Source organism: Cupressus sempervirens, chromosome 5, assembly GCF_028749045.1.
Source record: "Cupressus sempervirens isolate cs-2001-9-10 chromosome 5, ASM2874904v1, whole genome shotgun sequence".
NCBI lineage: Eukaryota > Viridiplantae > Streptophyta > Pinopsida > Cupressales > Cupressaceae > Cupressus > Cupressus sempervirens.
Window position 1 is genome coordinate 542,456,430 of NC_143122.1, and position 25,055 is coordinate 542,481,484.

A 25,055-nucleotide genomic window follows, 5' to 3' on the forward strand; every position below is an offset into this window, starting at 1 on the left:
ATTAATAGATTTATCTTATCTCCCAGCCTTGGGAAACAAGGTTTTACACACCATAAAAGTACGAGAGGAGATTTATTCCTATGCACTTTCGTCAACCATGCCTTTTTATCACAATTGCATTTTTTTTAATAATGGGTTGAATTGATTGGTGTTATTTGTTCTCACTTGGGTCGTTCCTTCTCACTCGGCTTTATACGTTGCTTGGGAGGCAAACTCGCTAAAAAAGAATGCATTACTTGAAAGAAAATGGTGAGTCTGACTTATCCATCACCAAATGAAGGGGAGAGCATATATCTATCACCTAAGAACGCAAGAGACATGATAGATTTCCTCTTTAATTAATCCATCTTCCTACTATAAGAAAAGTGAGACAATTCATTTTAAGCTTAAATTCTGCAGCAAATGCCTGCAAACAATCATCAGTAGTTTTGCATGAGTCTTTGACAAGCATATAGGTACCTACAAGAAGCAAAAACTATGATTAGATCTCAGGAAAATGAATTTTTGCACTATGTGAATAGATGTGTAAAAACAATAAGCATATGTGCTAGAAAGATTAGCAAATGTGCTAAAGCATATGAGAATTGTGTTATTTTGTGTAATATATGTGCTAAAACATAAATTAAATGTGCTCAAAATGGTGAAAAATGTGTCATTTTTGTGTCAAATGCACTGAAATGAGTGTTGTATGCGTTGATCAATGTTACAAATGCATCAATGTACGTTTTAGATGTGTTGTTTTGCCTATTCGTTGAACCTGTCACAGAAATATGCAATGAGATTGTTAAAAGGGGGAAGCCCCATTATGGCCACCAATTAATGAATACCAAAAAATCAAGTGTTAGCCATGCAATAAACAAATTGGTATGCCAATGATACTAGTATCAAGAGCTAATCTAAACATAAAGAAGTTAACTATAAATCTAAAGAGATTGCTCTTAAGTAGTGTTTCATTGTCCACTGTCTCCAAGGACCTTGTTCATCATGATAATTGCTCTTAAGTACACTTAATGATTGTGAAAATGACAACTTAGAGAATGACATTTAAAAAGATATGCAATGCATGGATTCAAAGTGATATGATATACAACGGATAATGAAGATAAGATGAATGACTAACATGGAGATATGAGAGTTGTGATGCACTATGAATTAACAAGAACTAAGATCTATTTAAGTAAGCAATTGATATGAAGTTGATGCTAACTAAGATGAAAAACAATGTAAACAAGCTAAGATAAAACAGCTTGATGAAATTCAATACTAAATTAGGTAGCTAAAATACAATTAACATTCAAGGCAACTAACATGAACACTAAGGTATGCAGACCAAAATGCTCAAAATACTCGTTATTCATTGATTTGCAAGGCAAAGGACCCTATGTGGTAGGTTTCAATGGTGACAATTTGATTTGAGGAAATGAAGGGTTGAGATGGAGAGAAATGATGACAAATATTCTCTGAAAGGCCAAATGAAGCCTAAGTGTAATTTGCATAAGATATTTGATAGCATATGTCAAAGTTTGTTGAAACTGGGAGAATATTGGAGACGTGTGCCCAATTATGTTACAAATTGAGAATATTTACAACAACTGGCTAAAATGGTTATTGGTGATCAATTACATGTAGGTTATGTGGAGAATGAGATAAAAAATGAAAATGAATTGATTTCGATATAGATTTGCAAGAATTAATTAGAAATTGAACTATATAAATTTTATTTTATTTATGAATAGTCCCTTTCTATTAATAAATTAATACACTAGTTACAAATTCACAAAAAAGAGGTCGAGGGATACAAGATCACCCCACGAGAATTCACATGGTCGAAATTGGATTCAACAACTATTCATCAAAAAAAAAAAACATTTAAGCAACCCCCTCAAGCAGCCAGAGCAGTGCTAGTCGAGGGAGGTGGTTCATCACGATCATTAAAACCCCAGGCATCCCTGGGATTGGCAAGCGGACTAGGAATAGTCCAGCCATCAACAGCGTCATCACCAGCTTGTTCTTTGTCTTTCTCTTCCACCCGCGGCGGAGAAATAGCCAGATTCGCGCGGAAAGGCCATTTGGAGCTAACTACACCAAAAGGAGCAGCAAGAGGGGGAGCCACATGAACCGGGGACCAGCCAAAGCCACAGCGAGGTGGAGAAGTTGAGCGGCACCGCCAACCATCATCGCCACCACTAGGAGAGTAGAGGAATGAAGAAATATTAATCAAACATTTACTATTTAATTAAATCTCTGTAACCAATTTTTTTAATCAACAATAGGCTAGAGCAAGAGCATAATATATTAAAATATAAGAGTGCTAAATAAATATTAACAAGGTATACAAGCTTATATGAAGTCTACAGGGAAACTCTGCTCCACGAGAATATAAAAAGTAAAACTGCAAAGCCTAAATAAAATACCATATCCAAAACCTACATTGAACTTCATATTTAGATTCAAGCAATCAAAAAACCAAAGGTTTTGAGGAGGAGAGATTAGCCTCCCTAAGTTGTTTCCTTCCTCACCTACTCCACTTCACGCTTTCGTGTTTGCATTAGGATCCATTGTCCTCTACAAGTGGGCAGTCAATATAGTTCTCCTAACTTGAATTCTTGCCTACTTTTGTGGAGTTTATTTTGACATGCTTCGCACACTAGTTTGAATCCCACAACTCAACATCCTATGGGTAGGGACCATGAGAATCAAAAAAATTCAACAACCCAACTTCCATATTTCTCAATCTCTGAGTTCCTTCATTCTCTACAACTAGGTTATGGAATATGAAGTCCCTGTCCCAAGTAGGCCCTTTGTTGTGTCAAATCTTATGTGATTTCATCACAAACTCAATCCCATATCTAACGTCTAGTCTCTTATATCTGAAGATCCTCTAATCCTCAATTTCCAAAATGAGAACTTGCTAGAGGATGACCATTAATCATTGCAAGGCCATAATCCTTGAGTTTCATAGTGGTAAGAGCATCATCTATATTTCGCCACAGTATAATCAACTCTCAAGGAAAAACTTTTCTACATGTCATCTTTACAACTCTCTTGCTCATGTATGCATGTAGCAACATTGCCAAAAAAGCCACCACTGCATTTGTATTAACTCTAAACCTGTGGTTACACAAATCAACAAAAGCAATAACATCCTTATTCTAGTATTGATTTGTTGAAAATGGGCTCCCACGTTAGGGTTTTGTCCTCCGCTTCTGTAGGTTATGAAAGCAATCAAGCCCCTTCTCCTGACCCATTTTCATCTGGGGTCATCGACACTCTTTCTATGTGCATTGGTTGTCAACATTCTACAATTTCCATTGCTATGGGGTTTGCAGGTGTCTTGCCTTTTGCATCTTCGATGGTGTTGTCTTCAACTAGAGTGGGATCTTCTTCTCGTGAAGCCTCTGTTCTTTCAAAGTCTAAATGGCTTCCCCAAATCTGCAAACTGTTTAACATTCCTTAAGTCTTAAACTAAGGAAACCACTGTTCTCTCCCTACGCCAAATGACCTCGTCTCTAGACTCAAAATTTCCCAAGCGAGTAAAATTTTGATATTGTCTTCACCTTCACATCCTACACATGATATTCTTGAGACTACTGTGTTTTGTCGAGAATGCTCAGCTCCTCTTTCTGGTAGGTCAGAAAATGATGATGTGTCAGGCTTGAAATTGAAGGGACCTTTTTATGTTTCAAACCTTATTCTAGTCTCTTTGGAAGAGGATGTGGTGTAAGATATTGAAATTGCTTCATTTGATCTTTTACCCAAGTGATGATTTGTCATTTCAGGGGTTGTGGTTAACTCTTCCTCACTTGCTCAAGTTGATCTTTTCTCATCAGGAACCTATTTTATCTAGTATTATTCACATCTTCCCTGTTGTCTAAGTTTTTTTACTGTAAGTTTAAAAATGTTGAGGATAGAAACTTGATTTTGTGCAATCATTCTTTTACTTGGAGCATCGTTTTGTGTTGAAGGTGAAGTTGTGGCAACCCCAAGTTTTCCTCATCTTTTGAAACATTTAAAAAGGTTGTAATTTGGGAGAGGCTCCCCTATCTTCCTCTTCATCTTTGGGTTGATTCCCTATTGCATGTGATGGGGTTGGTTCTTGATGATTTCTTGATAGAGATGGACATCTCAAAGGGGCTGCTAGAAAAGATTAAGCTAGAGCATTTTAAAGGTTTTTTGGACCCAAATATTGGAGTGAAGGGCTCCCTTTTACATGCAGGAGATGATTTAAAACAAGTCATGTTGCAACCCAATGAAGTTTAGAGAAGGCTAGGACAAAGAAGTCCACTTCTTGGTGGAAGGGTGTTTCTTCTGAACATCATACTATTTTTAAGAAGAGCTTTCCCAAATCGTTGTGTGGGATTATTCTGTTGGTGAGAATTATGTTGTTGGTGGTGTATCTTCTATTGGAAAAATTATTGTTGGGTCTACTAGTAATATGTCTTCCGGAGGTAGAATTGTTGGTAACACTCTTACTAGAAATGTCTATGTTGAGTTTGTTGGTAAAGCTTCTCTTAGATCTATTGTTAATGTGTCAGGTAGTTTTAAGTTGGTTGTTGTTAATGTCACTTTGAACACTCCTACATTGGATGGGAATAGTGTTTATGCTCTTTTTTTGTTTTAGCTAGTTGAGGTCGGCCTAATACTTCTCCTTCGTTAGAGGTGGTTGGCCTTGGTTGTATTATTGGTGTTAACCCTGAATTGGTTAGTCTTGAGCTTCTAGTGACATCTTTAAGGGATGGTGTGCCTTTGGCTCCAGATTCTTTATGTTGGCAAGTTGTTGCTACTAAAGTTGAGGATGGATGGATTGCTGTGAAAGGTAATGACATTTAAGTGTTCATCACATGCATTTGATTTGACTCTTAGGCCCCATAAGAAGGGGACTAAAGTTAAATCCTAGTCGAATTTTGTGCTTCTAGTCTATTGGATCTTCATTAATTCATGTGTGGCAACGTTGAATCGCCTTTTTGTTTGGTTGGTTTTTGGGCTTTGGATGGCCTATTGCTTGTTTTGGGAAATCTTAATGTTTTGTCTTTTTATTTTACCTTTGAATAGGGTTTTGGGTCCCCTTAAACCTATTTTTGCATTAATCAAAAAACTTTGTACCTATGGTTGGCTCTCGTGAAATCATCCCCTAGAATCCCCAAATGACTTTTACCACCATTATATGTGAGTCATGCGATATTTCTTGCATTCTCTAATCAATGACAACTCTTTAAAAAATGACTTTCTCTTCGAACTTGTGACCTTAAGCAAGATAGGACAATACATGTTGCTTCTCAAACTGATGATTTTATTCTTTCCCATAGCTCCCTATTTCCACTACAACTTTTCATTCTCAACTGGAGAATAAAGAGGGCTAACTTCATATTATCAAGATATCATTGAAAGTTGCATTAAATGTCTTTTGAGAGAGTCAAAATGATGACAAGTTCTTTAAACCTTACAATTCCTTGACCTACAGTAGTCAAACTAACTTGTTGGTTCTCCAAAATTATAACATCCCAATGCCTAACTTTACGCAAGAGTTGTCATTAAATGAACACAACCCCATACTTTCACATTTCCCACTATCTCCATCTTTTGTACTTATTCCTCTTTTCAAGGATACTTGCAATAAAGACATGACATATTGGCATTAATGCCCAAGCATCCCACAATCTTTTTCACAAAAGATTTATTTTCTTCAAAAAAAACCATCAATTGAAACTGAATGTCATATTCCCAATAAAAGCTCCAGCTTTGCCCATTCCCCACCTTTTCCTATCCTCAGTTTAGCGAGTGAAATCAAACATTAAATTGATAAGAAATGTGATAAAGTAATATCTCTTAAGATAGGCTCAACATTCCTTTTTTAAGGGCTATGAGACTAATATTTTATTTTTTAATTTGCCAACCAATTTGTCACATTTTCTACAGGTGATTTCAAGTACTATTGGACCATTCCCCAACATTCTTATTTCATCGGCTAACAAATTAAGTTTTATACATTAATTACAAACCAATTTGGTGCATTTCATGTATCCGATTCATAGCAATCCCAAACTGACTAAGTGACAATTACAATTTAGCATCCAACTTTTGAATCTTAGTTCACGTCACCTTCTCTTGATAAACTAAGATTGGCTAATTAAAAATGTATTATCCTGATCAGCTAACAATAAGTTCCTATTTCGAATAATCTATCTATTGTCATATTACCCTCTATAGATGTGATTAAATGTAGTATTGCTAAAGAAATCTAAGAGCTCCAACAATTGTCAAAGAAGTGACTTAAGACTCCAATTAATGGACTATCTAATTCAAAGAGCATTGATAGTTCTAGTTGAGTCCCCTTCTCTCTTCACTTTAGTGAATCATAATTCCTCGCACAAGATAAATCCCTCCACTAAAGCCTTGAATTCTACAACATTAATAGTGTCTCTTTCCAAAGGCGTGGCCAACTCCACAAGAATTTCTCTTTTATCAAAACCAATGACACATCTAGCATCTAAGATGTCTAGGTTACCTCTTGAGGCACCATCAAATCCAATAATATTTGAAAATATGGTGTTAGTGGTTTTTTTCATATATAGTGATTACCTAAATGTTTAATAATATTCATTCTTACTTTCTTTTCCACTTGTTTGATATGATAGTTAGCAACAATATCAGTTACAGGTCCAGGCAAGAAGCCCTCAAAGGAGACAACACAAGCAGTCAGATCTGGAGTTGTAGCATGGTAATTCCTCCAAAATAGACTATAAACAGTCCGTTCCAATCTCTCAAAAAGTAAACACCTCCATCCCTAGAAGTACCCTGTTCACTTCTCTGCACATAGTTCTAATCGGGAGGTAGTATGACCAGCCATCTACCAGCATTCAGAGGAGAGTATCACTGCCCACAAACTTTTTTGTTCTTCCCTAAGCACCATCTACCAAACTTAGTTCTACAGCATTCATGCGACTGTCATCCAGCATACCAGGTTGGTACCAATTTATGTACCAAAAGACTCAGTCAGTCACCAAGAATGAATGTAAGAGCAAATATTATAATAGCAACTTGAAAACATCCATGCAACTTCCCTAATGCATACTCAGAGCCTGAATGTACTTAACGATACATTCTCTCTATCCATAAAGTATATTAATGTTCTTTACTAACATAAAGTTTGTTAGATTTAGATGACAAGATCATAAAGTATCTCTGTAAGAACAAATTTAAAATGCCAATATTACTTATTTATTTTTTAAAGTGTCTTTCATTTATTATTACAAAACGAAGGGGCAAAATGTAACTGATAAAACCTTAATATAAAATGATTTTCGAGCTTGCAACAGAAATTAAGTTTCTTATAAGTGATAGCCAAGTAGCATACAGAAGTCTATTTAACTTGATTTTTTATAGCTACAATAATTTCACATTCACAATGAATATAAATTACAACGTGCAGCAGCAAATAACCCATAACAAAGAATAAAATCACAGTGAGTCCTCGCAAGATCACTTTACCTTCTTCTTGTGTGAATGTTCTTTCTTATCCCTTGTGTGATACTTATGGTACACATCTTTTTCCTTCTCACTATCAAAACCTGTATCCATTTGCCATCTGCTATCCTCTATAGGATCTAATACAGACCCCGTTGGATGAGAATCAATCTTGGATTCATGTTTGGCATGCCTAGAGTGATGTATTTCAGAACTATCTAAAACATGGCTCTCAGTATCTCTAGTTCTCTCTAGGCTGTTTCTGTGGTTATTCTTGTGTTTCTCTCTTCTTTTAAATGTGTCGCCAGAAAAGCAATGGTCATAGTCACTTGTCAAATGACTTTTTTTTTTGGGATAACTGTTTTTTGACCTCCCATCGTCAAGGCTTCTCCCTGAGTTTTCTTCCTTTCGATTATGATACTCATACAGTGAAACCGTCTCATCCTCATCAGTATATTCTGGACTTGCATATCTTTTGGCATCCTTTTTAAGATAGGATGCATGTCTCGGTTCATCAAATGAATGTTTCCTGCTCCCATGATGATAATGATGGCTGCTGCTGGGACTACCAGCTTCCCTGAGCATTACATTTCTTTCATTTTTTTTTATAGAACTGTTCTTAGCAGGCTTTAAATATCCTTGTTCTCTGTAATTGTTACTAGTTTTAGCAGGCTCTAGGCCATATTCCTCTAGCTCAGAGGTAGATCCATCCATGCTAATTTCAACATAAGGCCTACGATTTTTCGAATGGTACTTCCGTGACTTCAAACGTCCATGCCACCTTTCAGAGTGCAAATTCTTGCCCTTCCTGTCATTTAATGATAAATCATCCTCATCCTCAAACATTGAATCTTGCCTTTGACAACCATTGTATTTTTCTTGAGAATGCTTTCTTGTAAGTCTCCCACTTACACTCTTCTGACAATCACTTCCATCTGAAACCGAAATCGTTCCTTCATATGCATTGCTTTCAATATATTTTTCCCGAGAGATTTTTTGCACATGCCTCCTACTTACGCTCTTCTCATAATCACTTCTATCTGAAACAGATTCTTGTTTATGAAAAGCACTGTTGTCAAGATATTTTGTCTGAGAATATTGTGTAGGCCTCCCACGTCTGCTTTTCTGAAAATTCCTTTCACTTGAATAGTTCCCAACAGAATCTCGATCAATATCATGCTTGTTGTATGGCAGGTGATGGTCATCTTCAGAATCCTGCTGCTGATCATACCAACTTCTCTGGGATTCTAAGCAATGTTCCCTGGAGTCGCCTTCCACTGAACTAGACTTTTCCTGAATGTGTTCCCTATAAATTTGTGAACAGATTAGAATCTCTATAAAAAAACTACAGATCAAGAATTTTAGAAAGAGTCATTGGAAAAGACAAGTGATAAAAACACAAACAAAATCTCATTGACTACTCTGAGATTTGTTGCGATATACTGTTTAGATATATCAGCCTATGTCAATATACACAATGATCAGAAAACTACTGTACCTATCCTGTTGTTCTTGAGTAAGCCTGCGCCATCTTTCACGTTCCTGAAGTTCCATAAATTCCTCTCGGCTTAAAGGCCTTTCAGATGGAGTAACAAGAGTGGGTCTAATGCTTTCCATTCTCATGAACCCACTACATTAAGTCAAAAGGATAAATAAGCAGTATAAATAGAACAGGAGTTTATAAATAGAAGGGATCCAGCTCAACATATTAAAAAAATATTTAATATACACATTAAACTGTCAAAACAAGGTAAATGGAAAAGAAATTAGGATAAAATAATAAACCTACCAATGGATAGGGACACCTGCATACATTGGTGGCATGTATGGGGGAATGGCATATGGTGCAACTGGCATCATTGGAGCCTCAAAAGGCATAGATGGAGTAGTTGGACCATACATATTACCAAAATGTCTCATATGTGGCACTGATGTCCCATGCCAATATGCATCTGTAGCATACGCAGGGATGCTTCCAGAATACATAGGCCCACCTGTAGAAATTAACAGATGGGCCCAAAACAGTACACAATGAGTATGAAAACTTTAGTGCCCCTACCTTAAAGATTACATACGAAACCATCATTTTACCACTGACATGTAATTAACCAAATGATTTATGCTACAACCATGCAAAAGAAAGTGGCAATTCTAGTTTTGTATATCTAAAGCAGTCTATCATTAATTTGTCTTACCTCCATGAAACAGAGCAGGCTGAGAAAATGGTTGAGCATTATCGGGACAATCTCTTGCCAAATGATCAAGAGAACCACAGGCAAAACAACGACGAACCTGTGTTGTGACTGACACCAGTCATCTTCTTCAAAAGAAGATGTAAATAAAACTTCACAGAGAATAAATCCCTTGCTGAACTTATAAGTTCAACACTAAGAACTCACCTTTTTTGCTCTCCCAGAAGCCATGAAATTTGTTGTTCCGTCTGGTACAAAACAGACATCTACACTTAATAGAGGTGTATTGCTCTTCATAAACCAAATACCGATTCTTCTAAATCTATATGCTCTATAAAAATATAAAAAACCTAAGTACTGAAATAAAATAAAAAAAGTGAGCAAATCTAAAAATATAAACATCACACCTGTAGCAGATAAATGTGAAAGTTTCTTCCTCTTCTTGCCTGCCATATATGTATCATAGATTATTGGCAAAAGAATCTAGTGATTAGATTGTCCATCCAATAATATCCAGTTTGTTACAACCACTTCAAGAATATTAAAAACAAACATGTAAGCAACAATTTTCCAATGGTTAAAGAAGCCCTCAAAGTGCTTCAAAAGAATGTTGGAGAGTCATTGTGGTAAGAAAACGACGTGTGCCAGATGGTTGGATTCTATACAGCATGGAAAATGTTGCCTGTGCAGAAAAATGCGAAAGGAAAAGAGCAAAGATCTTTGGACTTAATTGAGCCAAAAAGGACTAGTGAACATAAACAATTCCAAATCCCTTAATCACAAATGAGAAATATCCTCTATTGTATGGAAGATAAACCTTGTCCATTTGCTTTCCAAGATCACACTGAAAATATTTTTCCTTTGTTCCACTGCCACATTATAGAATTCATGCAAAATTAGGCACAATCCCCTTGATTTAGCTATACTTTTTTGCTTAAAATAGATAACTCTGAAAGTTAAGTTAGCTATAACAGGTCCAGGCCACCATATGCAAAGCATAGTTATCTTCTGTTGAGCTTTACAAGGCCGTGTGGAGTATAATTTGTAAGGATCTTTCTTTTATATGTGAAGAAACCTTGACCAAAAAGTTGTTAGGGATGTAAAATCATGATGCAAATGTTAAGCAGATTACTAGGGGCTCCTGCAATGGACAAATGGCAAATGATTCATCTTTTAATGTTGCTTATATGTTACAAGCTATAGCTCAAAAGTAGTTAATATCAGAACTGTACAGTTTTGTAAAAAGAATCATTTTGCTTGGAAAGCCTTATTTCTGCAGGGAATCTGAGCAAGGAGCTCGCTTGTGAATATTCATTCTGATCAAGTTTACAACCAAATTCCAACTTGAATGAAACCATATTGTAGATATCCTGTGAAGCTCATTATTTGGCTCTGGTTTGAATGACTTTCCATCCAATACCTTTTCTTTTACGAAACTCACTAGTATGGCCCAAAAATAATCGTGCATATCTTGAAAATGCCTGTCAAACAGTAGACATCATTCTCAAGGATCATTTGATGAATGATATGCAGGTTATCAGCCAATACTAAAATGTATCAATATTTTATATCACATTAGAAATTAGAAAGCTTCATGTATGTTTGATTAGGATGATGAAGGGGCCTCCTGAATCTGCCCACTTTACCATTAGGAATCCTCTCTTCAAAACAATATTTTTTTAATTGTGAATGAAAATCCAAAAACTGAACATGACTTGCATCTGATACTCAGTGTGTCAGACAGATTTTTGATGAATGATATGCAGGATAATAGCTAATAATAAAATGTATCAATATTTATATCACATTAGAAATTTTAGATCTTTATCTATGTTTGACTGGGATGTGGAAGGGACCTTCTGAGTCTGTTCTTGTTACCATTAGGACTTATATCTCCAAGACAAAAAAATTTAAACTGTTTAGCATTGCACCAGATAGTTTTTGAATTTTGACTTTTGTATTGCTATGTGAAACTGATGTTGTTTGAGCATCATTGTATTTTCACTCTAGGGCTAGTATTATGATGTGAATTAAATGAGCACTACAAACTGTTCTATGATTTAAGTGATTGATAATTAGGGTCCAGTTTGTAGTTTTTATATACTATAATATCTTCCAGTACAACCATTCCTTGCTATCTCCATTTTCCTAGGATTTTCAAGGCTCCAACCAGCCATTTCTGATGCCCCACCATTTGGTATGCCACACAAGAGGGGACTCAATGACCATAGGTTTGCACATGTCCTGTATTCTGCCATACAAGCAGTCATGAATTGAGTACTAATGTCAAAATCTTGAAGTTATTCTTGCTAAGACCTAGGTTTGTGTCATTTAGATTAGCAAATTCAGGTTTGACACAAATTTAGCTTAGCAGATGGTCCCCTGTTGATGTTCGACATGATCTCGAACATTAAGAATCAACTGCTTTCCCAACTCATGATCTCTAACATGGCGCATCAACTAATTTCCCACCTTATCTAACTATCAGCATCAGCTACTTTCCCACCTAATCTATCTATCAGCATCAACCACTATAAATTCCTTTAATTTCAGAACAAGGCCATTTTTAGGCGGCAATACACAAGGTGATAACACGTCCACTGATAAGAAGATTGCAATGGATGAAACCTCTCCAGGGCCAAATCCTCCCATGGGATTAAAACCTCTAAGAATGAGAAAGTGCTACCTGCTGCAAAAGGTCAATTAGTCCTCCCAAAGGAAAATAAGAGGAATAAAACCAGCCTGGTTATTATTCAGCCTAGATTTAAAAGAGTAACATTTGAAAACAGACTTCCTAAATGCTTCTACAGTTTCAAGAACAGTAATGATACTAAACCAATCAGATGTGATGATGAACATTAAATGTATCTCTTGGTATCTCAGAGGATTGTAATCTCTTGATAGAAACATAATGTTAGAAGATTTATAAACATGGAGAAAGAAGACATTGTTCTTGAAACTGATCTCTTATCTAGTTTGTTAAAAGACCTTTCCCCTTGTTTGGTTGAATTCCATGCCTTCTAAGTCTTCCACTTGCACAGTGTCACTTGGTAACCATTTGACCTAATCTAAAGATTTGAGCATTAGAACTTTGCATATTGCAAATGATTGACATTAAATGTTAAAATTAAATTACTCCGCTCTTGTTCTCAAGAGTTCCTAGGCAGGGCACTTGTTGCCTCAACAACGTGGGACGCAAGGTTATCTGGGATTGCTACATTAAGAATTTGAAGTTTCTATTTGAAAACTTCAAAATGAAAATGTTGTCAAAATGTATTAAAGAATACAAATGAGGTCCCATAGACCATTATTTTTTGTGAGTTAGGGACTCATCCACAACTGGCTTTGATTGTCTTACAAACTTTATTTTTATGAGCTAATTTTATTAACCAATTTTCCATAAAAGTTATAAAAGAAAAGTGATTTGACAACTAGTATTTGTTGAAAAAGTTTTTGATATTTTTTACTATACAACACACATAGTTGTTAGACTTACCAAAATAAATATGCATATTACTTCTAGGATTTCCCTTAGAATTCTCAATTTCCTACAATACATATATATCTTATTTTTGAACTACAGAGATCACCCGCCATTCCAAACAAGGCTGCTACCGTAGCCTCTAGGACTATACATTGAACTTAATATTATGGAAGTAATTGGTAAATACTTGCTTGTTATTAACAGAGACCAAACGGTCAATTTATATAAAAGAATGAGACGATGTTTCCTTAGGAAACAATCGTAAAGAATAGAAACATTCTATTCTAAAGAAAGCAAAAAACGAAAGCAAACTAAAGCTAATTAGATATTTACAATAGATAACCATTAACCAATAATAAAAGACTTATCTATTATTGTAATACCCTCCTTTAATGGTTAATCTATCTAGAACACCAAGCTGTCCTCTGCATTTGACAATCTTATCAGGACCAAGAGGCTTGGCGAGAATGTCTGCAGTCTGATCTATGGTAGGAACATACTACAAATTTATAGTCCCATCTTCAACCAGCTGTCGTATGTAATGACAATGAACATCCACATGATTCGTTCATGGAAGACTTGATTGCATGCTAACTTGATAACGCCTTTGTTATCAACAAACAGAGTAGTCGGTTCTGCTAGTGACATCTGCATATCCCCAAGCATCCGACAAAGCCAAACAACTTCACATCCTGCCTTAATAGTCCCTCTGTATTCGGCCTCTGTAGAAGAGAGAGAAACTACCTGCTGCTTCTTACTAGTCCGTGTGACTACACCAGATCCCAAACTGAACACATATCCAAATGTTAACTTTTTATCATCAATAGAGCCTGCCCAATCTGAATTTGTGAACCCACTGAGTTTAGGATTAGAACTTTGAGAGTACAAAAGGCCATAATCTAAAGTGCCTTTCACATAACGAAGCACACGCTTTGCTGCCATCCAATGATCAAAACATTAGAACAAATTCCCCCCCCCCCCGCCCCATTATCTGATCTAAGAGTAATAATAGATTTCCCAGACTCTTTTTCAACTAAAGGTTTAAACTTCTGAAATACAGGAAATGCATCTTATTTCTTTTTAAGGAAATACACCCACATTTTTCTACTAAAATCATCAACAAACAACAAAAAATACCTAGACCCAAGAATAGGAGTGGTCATAGGGCCGCAGATATCAACATGAACAAGCTAAAGTACCTGAGAAGCTCGCCATGAATCACCACTAGTGAAAGGTGTGCGATGTTGCTTCCCAGCCTGGCTTGCGTCACAAACTCCAAGGTGTTGAGTTTGAATCTCTGGCTATCCAAAAACAAGCTCATCCCGAGCAAGCTGTGAGAGATAATGCACATTTAAGTGCCCATATCGCTGATGCCAAAGTGTGCTGATAGAAGATCGCCGAGCAACCATAGCTAAGTCTTGAGAATCACCAAAATCATTAAGTTTGAAAAGACCACGATCCTCAAGACCCACTGCAACAGTAGACTTAGTTGCCCAATCAATGATGGTGCACTGATGTGAATTGAAGGTGATTGCCAAGTGTGGAGAATGTCGCAGCAACTGACTACCTAAGCGTAGATTTAGTTCCATCCCTGGAATGTAGTACACATCAAGGAATATGAGATTCCTCCCAATAGACTAAATATGAATGTTGCCTTTACCGACAACTGTGTACTCTTCTCTGCCACCAAAAATAACAGTCTAAATAAGGTTGGTAGTCAATAAACCAATCTCTGTGGTGAGTGAAATGACGAGAGGCACCTAAATCAATGTACCAGGCAGACAACTTCACATGGTCTGCAAGTCTTTTGGCCATGAAAGTGTAAAAGGTAGATTCTGCCTGCTCAATGTGCTCTGCACTATTCGCTTTGGGCTACAAATATGATTGCTTAGATTGTGCAGCTAAGCATTTCCAACATTCAACCTTCATGTGCCCAAACTTGTGGCAGTAATTGCATTGAATGTTCTTCTTTCTGGAACCATTAGATGCTAGAGTAGAAGACTTCTGCTGAGATGGCTATTGGAACTTGCCTTTATCCTTCTGAAAGGATTTCGCAACAAAGGCTTGCTCTGTTGAGGTGGAACTGGAGCTTCTACCGAACTGTTGTTTCCACCGATCTTGCTGAAGGAGCAGTGTGCAGAGATCAATGAACTTCAAATCAACACCAAAAGATGTGATATTGAGAGTCTCAATAAAATGCTTATAGGATTTTGGTAAACTTCGAAGAGTGATAACCACAATATCCTCTTCCTACATCTTGCAACCGATGGAGAGTAACTAATCATGAATTTCCTGAATCTGATTTAGGTGTGCCAAGAGCGAGGTGCGCTCATCCATGACAAGAGAAAACAGAGTGTTTTTAGAAAGAAGGCTCTTTTTTTGTCAGAAGTCTCAAGAAGACCTTTGAGATGTGTCCAGATATCGGCAACTGTCTTGCCGGATGGAATCTGAGAAAGCTGATCATCAGCCACGGATAACTTGAGAAGCATTACTGCCTCGCAATTATTCAGATCCCATGTATCTTGATTAGGACCTAGAGAAGTCGGACGCTTCGTAACACCCAGACAAGTTGATCAGTGTTCCGATATTCAAAAATTGCGATGATCTGCCGCTTCCAGGTGCCATAATTTCGACCATTGAATTTGGAGTTATGCTCGAGCAGAATGTTTGTCAAAGATGCTATGGCACATTTTTCAATGAAAAACTGTGAAAGTCTGTGAAGGCACGTTCTTCAAGGCAAAAAAATGGAAGACCCAGAAAAATTGAAGAGTGACCTAGAAGAGAGCTCGAAAAACCCATAAGGAATATGCTGTCGTGTTCTAGATCCACTGGCTTGAAAATCGAGGCACAAAAATTGAGGCACCCAAAAAAAACAGACAACCCAGTTGAGCTCTCAAAAAACCCACCAAGAATCTGAAATCAAAAAATTTTCTAGACCCAAAAATTAGGGTTTTGGGCAAAACCCTATCTAGCAGCAAAACAAGCTCCAAATAATGGCGGTTTGGGCAAAAAAGTTGCAAATACTTGGTCAAAAATTAGCAGTGTTAATAAGCGACTAATGCTGGAAAGAGATCACGGCAGTGTGGAGGAGAAAAAAACGCATGTTAACTCAGAAAACCATCGCCTAGAGGTCACACGAACAAAGGAGAAAGGGCATGAAAACGACTTTCACTAGCAGTATCAATCCCGCAACCAGGAGGAAAAACGACTGCAAAACCCGTCGCTTGACCCAATAAACCATGATTTGCAGATACTAGTCACGAATTGCAGGGAAAAAATTGAGATTTGGAGATGATTTCCAGAGAACAGAACCTGTGATTTTTTCAATACACAATTTGCACACAATTGCAATTTGTAAAACCCTAGTCGAGTTTTTTTAGGCTGATTCGAATTTCTCCAAGCAAAAAACCCTAGGCGAGTTTTAGAGAAATTTACGGAAATAATTTTGAAAAAAATTAAACAAATAATTTCAAAAAGAAATTATAAAAAAAATTGAAAAATTTTAAGTATTAGCTCTAATACCATATTACGGAAGTAATTGGTAAATACTCGCTTGTTATTAATAGAGACCAAATAGTCAATTTATACAAAAGAATAAGACGATGTTTCCTTAGGAAACGATCGTAAAGAATAGAAACATTCTATTCTAGAGAAAGCAAAAAACGAAAGCAGACTAAAGCTAATTAGATATTTACAATAGATAACCATTAACTAATAATAGACGACTTATCTATTATTGTAATACTTAACCAGTCCCTCCATTTTTTGATGATTTTACTCTTCCATGCAAATCACAAGCATATGCATGCTAAGAGTCATGTTGTTAAGAACTTCCTAGAAACAAGGGTTAAATTCATCAGTGCATTGATTAATGCTAAAAATAGCATTCAACAAATTTCATTAATTTATAGTATACCATTTATGTACTTACCCACTTACCAAAATGTTACAAGTCAACCACCTCAGACAGAGCTGTACACTGAAACACTTACACCCCAAAATCCCACTAGCTAAAAGGCAAGGGACATAATCATCCTTTTGTTATGCCACATTTCAAACACAGCTCCCAAGCGGAAGTTGACAGCATAACTGGGAGCAAGCATATGAAACGAGAAAGAGGGGTAGAGGACATGTATAACAAGTATTGTGGACAGAACCAAGATATAATGAATTCCAAATCAGTCTAACTAGTACAATATGTGCCTATAGGGTGGTTACTGTTTTTAAGTTACAACAGCATACAGATATTAAATAAGTAGATATTGACTACTACGATATAATTAATTTAATATACACCAAATTACAAATACCAAGTAATTTTTACACTGAACAGTTACTTTGCAGTCAAATAAAATTAGGAATCATATATTTCAACCCACTCCTCCATTCTGAATCATTTATCAGAAAGCTTCCCAGAAAAAAATTAGTGAAACACACCTTTGCTAGTCTGGGACTCCATAGTTATACCCTCTTCCTTTAGAGAGGTAGATGGAAGAATCTTGGAGACCTTGCCACTCTCTCCATTCTCAACAATTGACTTCTTGCCTTCAGACATACCTAAAAAGGATATAATAAATTAAATGCCTGTTCCTAAACAGCTTATTAACGCATGTATAAAGAGCTAAACTATCAGAGCAAATTTACACTATTATTAGATTAGGACAAAAATTATCTTCTTTTACCTGCAGATTCATTAATAATTTGATTCAATTCTTTTGCCACAGGTCCAACTCTCACTTGTGAGACTGCTTTTGCTTGAATGGCAGATTCCCCATCTGCGATCACAATCCACATAAGACTTTCTGATATCTCAATGTACTGAAAAAACTGTTTGCAAGAACTCGTAGGAAATTTCCAGTTAGTCACCTGGTGCATGTTTGGCAGCAAAATCCTCTCCACTGCTCATTGTCAATTTGGATTCAAGAAAATGCTCAATCGCTTGACGAAGAGCAATATTAGGAAGTAGGTCATCGATCTTGACTTTTGAAGAATTACATTTAGGGCATCTACCACTCTCAATTAATACCCGCCTTATACCTTTAAGAAAGTAAGCAATTTGGGTTACACTATGAGCCGCCCAATATCAGAAACTACGCTGGCCTAAACTCTAAATATGATATGAATTGTATTATACCTTTAAAACTAAAGTTGATTGTTAAAGAACTTACAGTCATGGCAGAAGCTGAACTGACAACATGGAATCATTACAGCCTCCTTAAATATTGATTGGCATAATGAGCATTTCAGTTCAGATGGAAGCTCGAAATTTGGCAAGGTAGAGTGGTTGGCATCTGCTTTTCTTGCAAAGATCATCCTGAAATAAAATTGCATGAATGCAGGTTACCAATATTTTAACATAGTGTGAGAGCAGGTAGAGATAATTGAAAACAATAAAGCAGGAAGAAATATATCAGGATAGTCAAATACTGGTTAGATTTTAATGGAGTAACTAGTTGATCTGATGCATTGTATGATATGTCCTTATCCTCTGAATTTATATGAACTGATAATTCTGACTTCTTGAAGTCATTTGCTGAATCACCATTTCTTGCACAATGGCTGATACAATGTCCTGTAATAATAGAGGTTAGAAACTAGAATACACAAGACATTAAAAACAACACTGCACGGTATTTCAAACACAAGTCAAATAAAGAAGCAACTTCTGCCAATTTTATTATAACAACAGCAGGCATAAAGCATAGAAAATTCTGCAGCCTCTATAGGCAGAAGTAAATTATTATTGTCATTTGATGCTGACATTACAATTCTCATTTACCTACCACGCAAAATGGATTTCCCAAAATTGTCTTTTACAAGAATTTGACCAACAGAATAAGGTCCTTGATCCTGCCTGCAAGAAGGAGAATCGAAATTAGTCAAGGAAGAATATTATGTACCTGACACATACTCCATTTGTCCCAAAAACAACAATAAATATTGTAAAAAACTTTTTAGTCATACTATCTTTTATATTTCTGTGCCAAGGCATATATTCAGAGATTAGATGAATGATGAGAGAAAAGAAGATAACTGATAGCTCATGGAACAATGCTTTAGAACAAACATGATTACAGGTAATTTTCTATACAAACGGAAACCAAGTCAACATGCAATGGGACGTATGCTACACACAAAGAGACCAATATTCCATTCCATGGAGATAAATGGAGGGATCATGATGATGAATATCGGAAATATTGAATGCAAATAAAGATTATAATATCAAGATTGAATGAAACAAACCCTACAGTCCAAGTCATAACCTTATTTCACAGCTTAGGCTCCATAACTTGGAACTGCTTATCTAGAATTATCTTCAGTGTCTATTTAGATAGGTGATGATGGGAAGGAATTTGCCAAACCAAGAAATAAAGCCTTTATTGAAAATGAAAATTGGGATTGGAGATTCCAATTCAAACCTGCTTGTAGCGTGGTACATGTTTAACTGTTAGGTTCACCTCTTACTGTCGTTTTTGGCTTAAGAACTTGGAAAACAGCCACCCAAAACTACCAACATTTGTATGCCTGTGACTCTTTTATATCCAATATTCAAAGTAGGGCTAATATGTCCAAGTATGCAAGGATGAGATGAGCGCTAAGTGGACCATTCCTCGTCATGAGAAAGGGGTTTCTGTGAACTTTATGAAAAATGGGTCATTGTAGATTGACCCAAAATATACAATTGAACCCTAAAAATATTACAATAATAGATAAGACGTCTATTATTAGTTAATGGTTATCTTGTAAATATCTTTAGCTTTAGTTTGCTTTCGTTTTTTGCTTTCTCTGGAATAGAATGTTTCTATTCTTTACGATCGTTTCCTAAGGAAACATCGTCTCTTCCTTTTGTATAAATTGACCTTTCGGTCTCTGTTATTAACAAGCAAGTATTTACCAATTACCTCGTAATAAAAAAATCATCACATGATTCCAAAGATCTTTTAACACATTTGAAGCAGTGAGATCAGCTGTGAGGACAACAGCTTAGCTTTGGTGGAAAGGATAATTGCATAAAGTTATTTATTATTTTGTTAATAGTAACTTGTATTAGGGACCCAGGACCTGCAAAAATGGCATTCAGCACCAGATTCAAATAACCTTCAGTTCATTTGAATCTGAAAAAGTGTATAATCACACTAAAAACAAACCAAACAAACTCAAATGACTAACATGCAAACAGATTCTTCCTTATACTCAACCTTGTCTTTTCATGCTTATGTGGATGTGCAACTTGCAATCTAATATCAAAATCTGCATCCATACCATGCACCAGACCAACCTTTGCAACCTCTAATACTGAAGCTATCTTTTCCACCATACTGAAACAATAGGGGCTTCCTAAAAAGTTTGAGGTGCTTGATTGAGATCTTCCCTTTGGCTTTACTGAACATTTCTAACTTAGGAGCCAAACCTCCCACTTTCTTATTTGTAAAAGCCCACAAGTCCTCCTACTTGACTAAATTTTGGTTTGCATCCACAGAAGCTCCATTCACTCGTCAGAGCTTTATCTTGGATAGGAATAGAGCTCAATTTGGGGAACTGAGAAGCCAAATGTTATTAAACAACTGCAGTGGCATCAAAAGGAAGTATTCACATATTCTAATTTTTGCTTGCCATTTCAAAATAATTTCTTCAAGCAGTCCTTCAACCTCCAACACAAATAAATTTGAGCAAATGTAATGTGGGAATGCTCCAAAGTCTCTTCAGCGTCCATGAAATTGACAAGGAATTCTGAACAGCCTAGAAGCTAGCATATCATTTAGGCAATATCACAATGGTAAATAATATGTTACTGATTCCCGGGATTGGTTTGGTTTTGGGTTCATAGGTTTAGTTAGCAGAATCAGTCAAAAAAGATTGGGGGATGGATTCTTCGACACAAAAACATAATTCTCATTGCTGATCAATTATATATCCTCAAGGCATCTCTATTTAAATGGTAAACCATAAATAAATAAACTTAAAATGATTTTCCTCAATAAATGAACTCTATAACATGAGCCAACTCCCTCCCAAAAGAAAAAACCATGCATCCGAAAAAACTTAAAATGATTTTCCTTAATAAATGAGCTCTAAGACACAAGACATCCCTCGTCACAAAGAAAAAACCCTACATCCCCAACACAAAGACGTGACCCCCCACAAAACCACTACCTCTGCCACATCCATCAAGGGCTCTGTTGAGAGCATTTGCTATAGTGTACATGCCATTACATACTCATTGCAACCATTGAGTTTGTGAAAACTAACTCACCTTTAATGGGGCACTTGTAGATATGTTATATTACAAAATTTGCATTGAGGATTTCAAGTCACCTCAGTCAAAAGGTCCCTGACTTTCATGAAACACTCTTGAATAATTTAGTGACTAAATGTTACTAAGTTTAGTGAATAATTTTCTTTTAATATCTTTTAATTGCTTTATTTACCTAATTATAGATATGAGAATCCTAACAAGTTCCCTAATGTTGTTCTTTAACAAGAGTATTTAGTTTTCAATTCTTAAGCTACAATTTAATTTAACAAATAGCTCATAGTTGTGGATGACTTGAATATTTGTTCACTTATTATTAAAATTTAATTACTTATACAATGAAGGTGTGTTTAAGTGAACTTATATAAATTCATACCTGACTATCTTTTCTTAGTTTGTTCAACATTTACTTGAACTTCCTTAATCCTATTATTAAAACTTAGGAACCAGTTTTCTAACCTAGATCTCAAATATAAACTTTGTCACTTGTATTATGTTGATCCACATTGTCATCCTTACAAGGGTTAGGGTAAGAGACCAACCATTTAGATAGTCTTTCCTATTCCTTTTGATTACTAATTTCCAAGTGATATATACAACTTCAACTTAATATTTTACCATTTCCAGTTTAGAAACTAATGTTCAAGGCCTTGTAAATAAATTGCATTTACTTGAGATGTATTCTAATGATTCATTAAGTAGCTTTAAGCTTTTAACCATACATGTTTACTAACTATATCCCATTCACTAATTGATTTGATTGTACCATTTAGTTTATGAGATATTTTTAGTAAGGCACAACATTTCTTTTACTCATCAAACCATATCTGTATCATCGTCACTCAATTCATAAATGTAAGAAATATACATGCCATAACCTAATCATTTCTTTATTTATTTTCTGAACAATATAACATGTTCACTTTTCCCTTCAATTTTCCTAGAGATACCCCTTTTCCCTTTTACATAGCTTTTCAATTCATGATACATATACATATAATCTTAGATACTTTTTTCAAGAGTTCATATTACAGTACATTGCATATATTTGTCCCAAAAGAAATGCATCATTAAGACTTCTTGGTTCTAAAAGATGCTCTTCCACAACTACTCACCAAGGACCTACATAAGGTCATCCATTAAACACATAAAATATCTCAAAAATATTTTTACCTACCAACCACGTGGAACCATAAATGGCCCATTCCCCTGAGCTAGGAGATAAGACCATTAAGGAAATCCAAGGGTAGGGTTCCCCCTTCCCAAACATCACAAAAAACATAAAATAACAGACATATAAGTACACATATTAACAAGCATGAGAAGGTAGTATGAAAAATACAACCAACAAACATATGAAATCCATTCTTGCATTCTCCTCAAGAACCAGTTGCAAGTAAGAGAGCAATGGGGCCTTTGGAAACATCATTTCAAAATGAAGCTAGAGACATTGTTAAGCAAGTCATAGCAAGATGCAATTGTGCAAATGCATTGTCATTTAATGTTTTTAGCTCACTGTATTGGCAAAAAAATGATGAGAACAAATAATGAGGCTCCAAAGGCGTTCAAGGGCCCTAGTTATGGATAGGTACGCATGACTTTATTGGATAGAAAGGTGTCTACTGTAGAGGTTTCCATGCTGCCCATCAAGATTTCATGGATAGAAACAGGTGTGACAGTCGTATCTAATAAATGGAAAGATGCTAGAAATCACCCTTTGATTGAAGTGTCCACAAGAGGTGCAATGTTTCTAGAATTTGTGGATTGTGAAGGAGAGGTGGTGGACAATCTTTTCATTGCAACACTCTCACCCAAGCGATTGAGCAAGCTAGCCTCAAAATATTGTTCAGGAAATAATCGACAATGCGAAGAATTGTAGGGTTGTCAACTTATTGGTTGAGGAATCCTTCAAACAGATTTTTTATACAGCTTGTGTTGTGCACTCACACAACCTAATGCTGCAAAATTTGGCACTACGATTGAGTTGAGTGGAATTAAAAAACATATGAAAAGGCATAGGAGATCCAAATGTTTATCACCAACAACCATATGATGTAATCCATATTTAGACAATTCTCAGAATTGGAGCTCTTGAAGATAAGTTCAATTGTATAAAATTTTAACATGCTTTAGAAATCTAGTCACTTTTGTTTGGTAAAGTTTCTATGTTTTTTAAATTTTACATATTCATCTAGATTTTAATTTATTATTGTTGTGATCTTAAATAGGTTGTCGAGACCCGCTTTGCCTCCAATGCTATTATTTTAAGACACCTTGTCAACATTAAAGAGGCACTGGTAGAACAGTAGAATAGTAATCAATGCTAATTAGAGCATATTGAGGCAATCTAATAATGCCAAAGTAGCTGCCATTAAGGCATTGGTAGTAGATGACTCTTATTGGGATTGTGTTAAGTTCCTTCTGCAGTTCACCAAGCCTATATTAAGCATGATCCAATACACTAACATAGATAGGCCTTGCTTGGGTGAGGTATATGATGGCATTGACTCCATGATTGACGATTAAAAATATCATAAATTAGAAAGAGGAAAGTCCTAATTAAAATTTCTTCAAGAAGCTACAAGTAATCACGGTAGAGAAATGGAACAAAAATGACTACCCCTTTGCATCTATTTGCCTTTGATTTGAGCCCCAAGTTCTATAACAAATAGGTCCTCGGGGGGAGTACCACTAGATTTGCCCCATACAAAGATCTTGAAGTTGCTCCCAAGTACAAAGCAGCCCTTCGAAGACTCTTTCCCAAGCACCTACGCCCTACAATGAGGTCTGAATTCATGGGTTTCATGAGCGCCGATTGTGGTCTTGAAGCTCTTGAAGTGAAGAAAAGTGTTGATTCTCATAAATGGTGGTACTTCCATGGGCAAATATACCAGCACCTCCAATCCATTTCCATTAAAATTTTATCACAAGTTCGTTCTTTAATCTCAAGATTCCAAATTCTAAATTCTTGTTGATGAATACTGAATTTACATTTCTTTTAAACATTATTCAAAACTCTTAACTCTCTAATTTCAAAATTGTAAATCTTGATATTTTGCTGATCATCATCATTTACAAGAAACTAGAGCACAATCCTTCATCCACTCAATAAAATGCAACCGACTTAACTCCAAGAAGGCAGATATCTTAGTCTTTGTGCATTCAAGCTCGAGGCTCACAGCACACAAAAAGAATTCTTACAAAAAAAGGGAGGCAAAACATTTGGACGTTGAACAAGACTCTACGGAGTTGGAAGGCCCACTTTGATGCACTTGCAATTGATGATGGTGATCATGAGCTACTTAGTGATGTTGAAGATGATTCTAAGGATGGGCCTGAGGCTACTAGTACTGATCCTAGTGGCACTATTCGTGCTTCTAATCTGCAACAGAATGATAATGATGATTTGATTGATGATTTTGAATGATATTTGATCACAAATCACTAATTATTATTGTTGACAATATTTTTTTTGAACTAGAACATTAATATGGTGGTGTATTTTAAGTTTTTAACATTGTGTTGTCATTCAAACTAAATCATTAATATATGTGGTGGTGTATTTTGCTAAGTTGTTTTAATATTAGCACAATGGTGTATGAACTTATTTGATGCAGCATATTTTTACATGTATATAAATTTTAAATAAAATTTAAAA

The 25,055-nt window shown here is 35.8% G+C and overlaps 1 protein-coding gene across 5 annotated transcripts in view; it reads right to left on the bottom strand.

Annotated features, from left to right (window-relative positions):
* Nucleotides 1–326: 326 nt before the first annotated feature.
* The window catches only part of LOC149557083 (uncharacterized), a 68,604-nt gene continuing 43,875 nt past the window's right edge, over nt 327–25,055 (bottom strand). For 2 of the 5 annotated variants that reach the window (XM_089831766.1, XM_089831770.1), the window contains 13 exons: nt 18,924–18,994; nt 18,568–18,712; nt 18,309–18,454; nt 18,007–18,177; nt 17,823–17,915; nt 17,578–17,697; nt 10,064–10,102; nt 9,864–9,904; nt 9,660–9,756; nt 9,254–9,458; nt 8,963–9,094; nt 7,489–8,770; nt 327–459 (listed from right to left, as the gene is read on the bottom strand). In XM_089831766.1, the coding sequence (XP_089687892.1) occupies nt 376–459; nt 7,489–8,770; nt 8,963–9,094; nt 9,254–9,458; nt 9,660–9,756; nt 9,864–9,904; nt 10,064–10,102; nt 17,578–17,697; nt 17,823–17,915; nt 18,007–18,177; nt 18,309–18,454; nt 18,568–18,712; nt 18,924–18,994 (2,626 nt within the window). In that variant the 3' untranslated portion in view covers nt 327–375. Of the gene's footprint in view, nt 460–2,065; nt 2,187–6,736; nt 6,943–7,298; nt 8,771–8,962; nt 9,095–9,253; nt 9,459–9,659; nt 9,757–9,863; nt 9,905–10,063; nt 10,103–17,577; nt 17,698–17,822; nt 17,916–18,006; nt 18,178–18,308; nt 18,455–18,567; nt 18,713–18,923; nt 18,995–25,055 lie in introns of those variants that run through there. The other 3 variants (XM_089831768.1, XM_089831767.1, XM_089831769.1) reach the window with 3 other exon arrangements.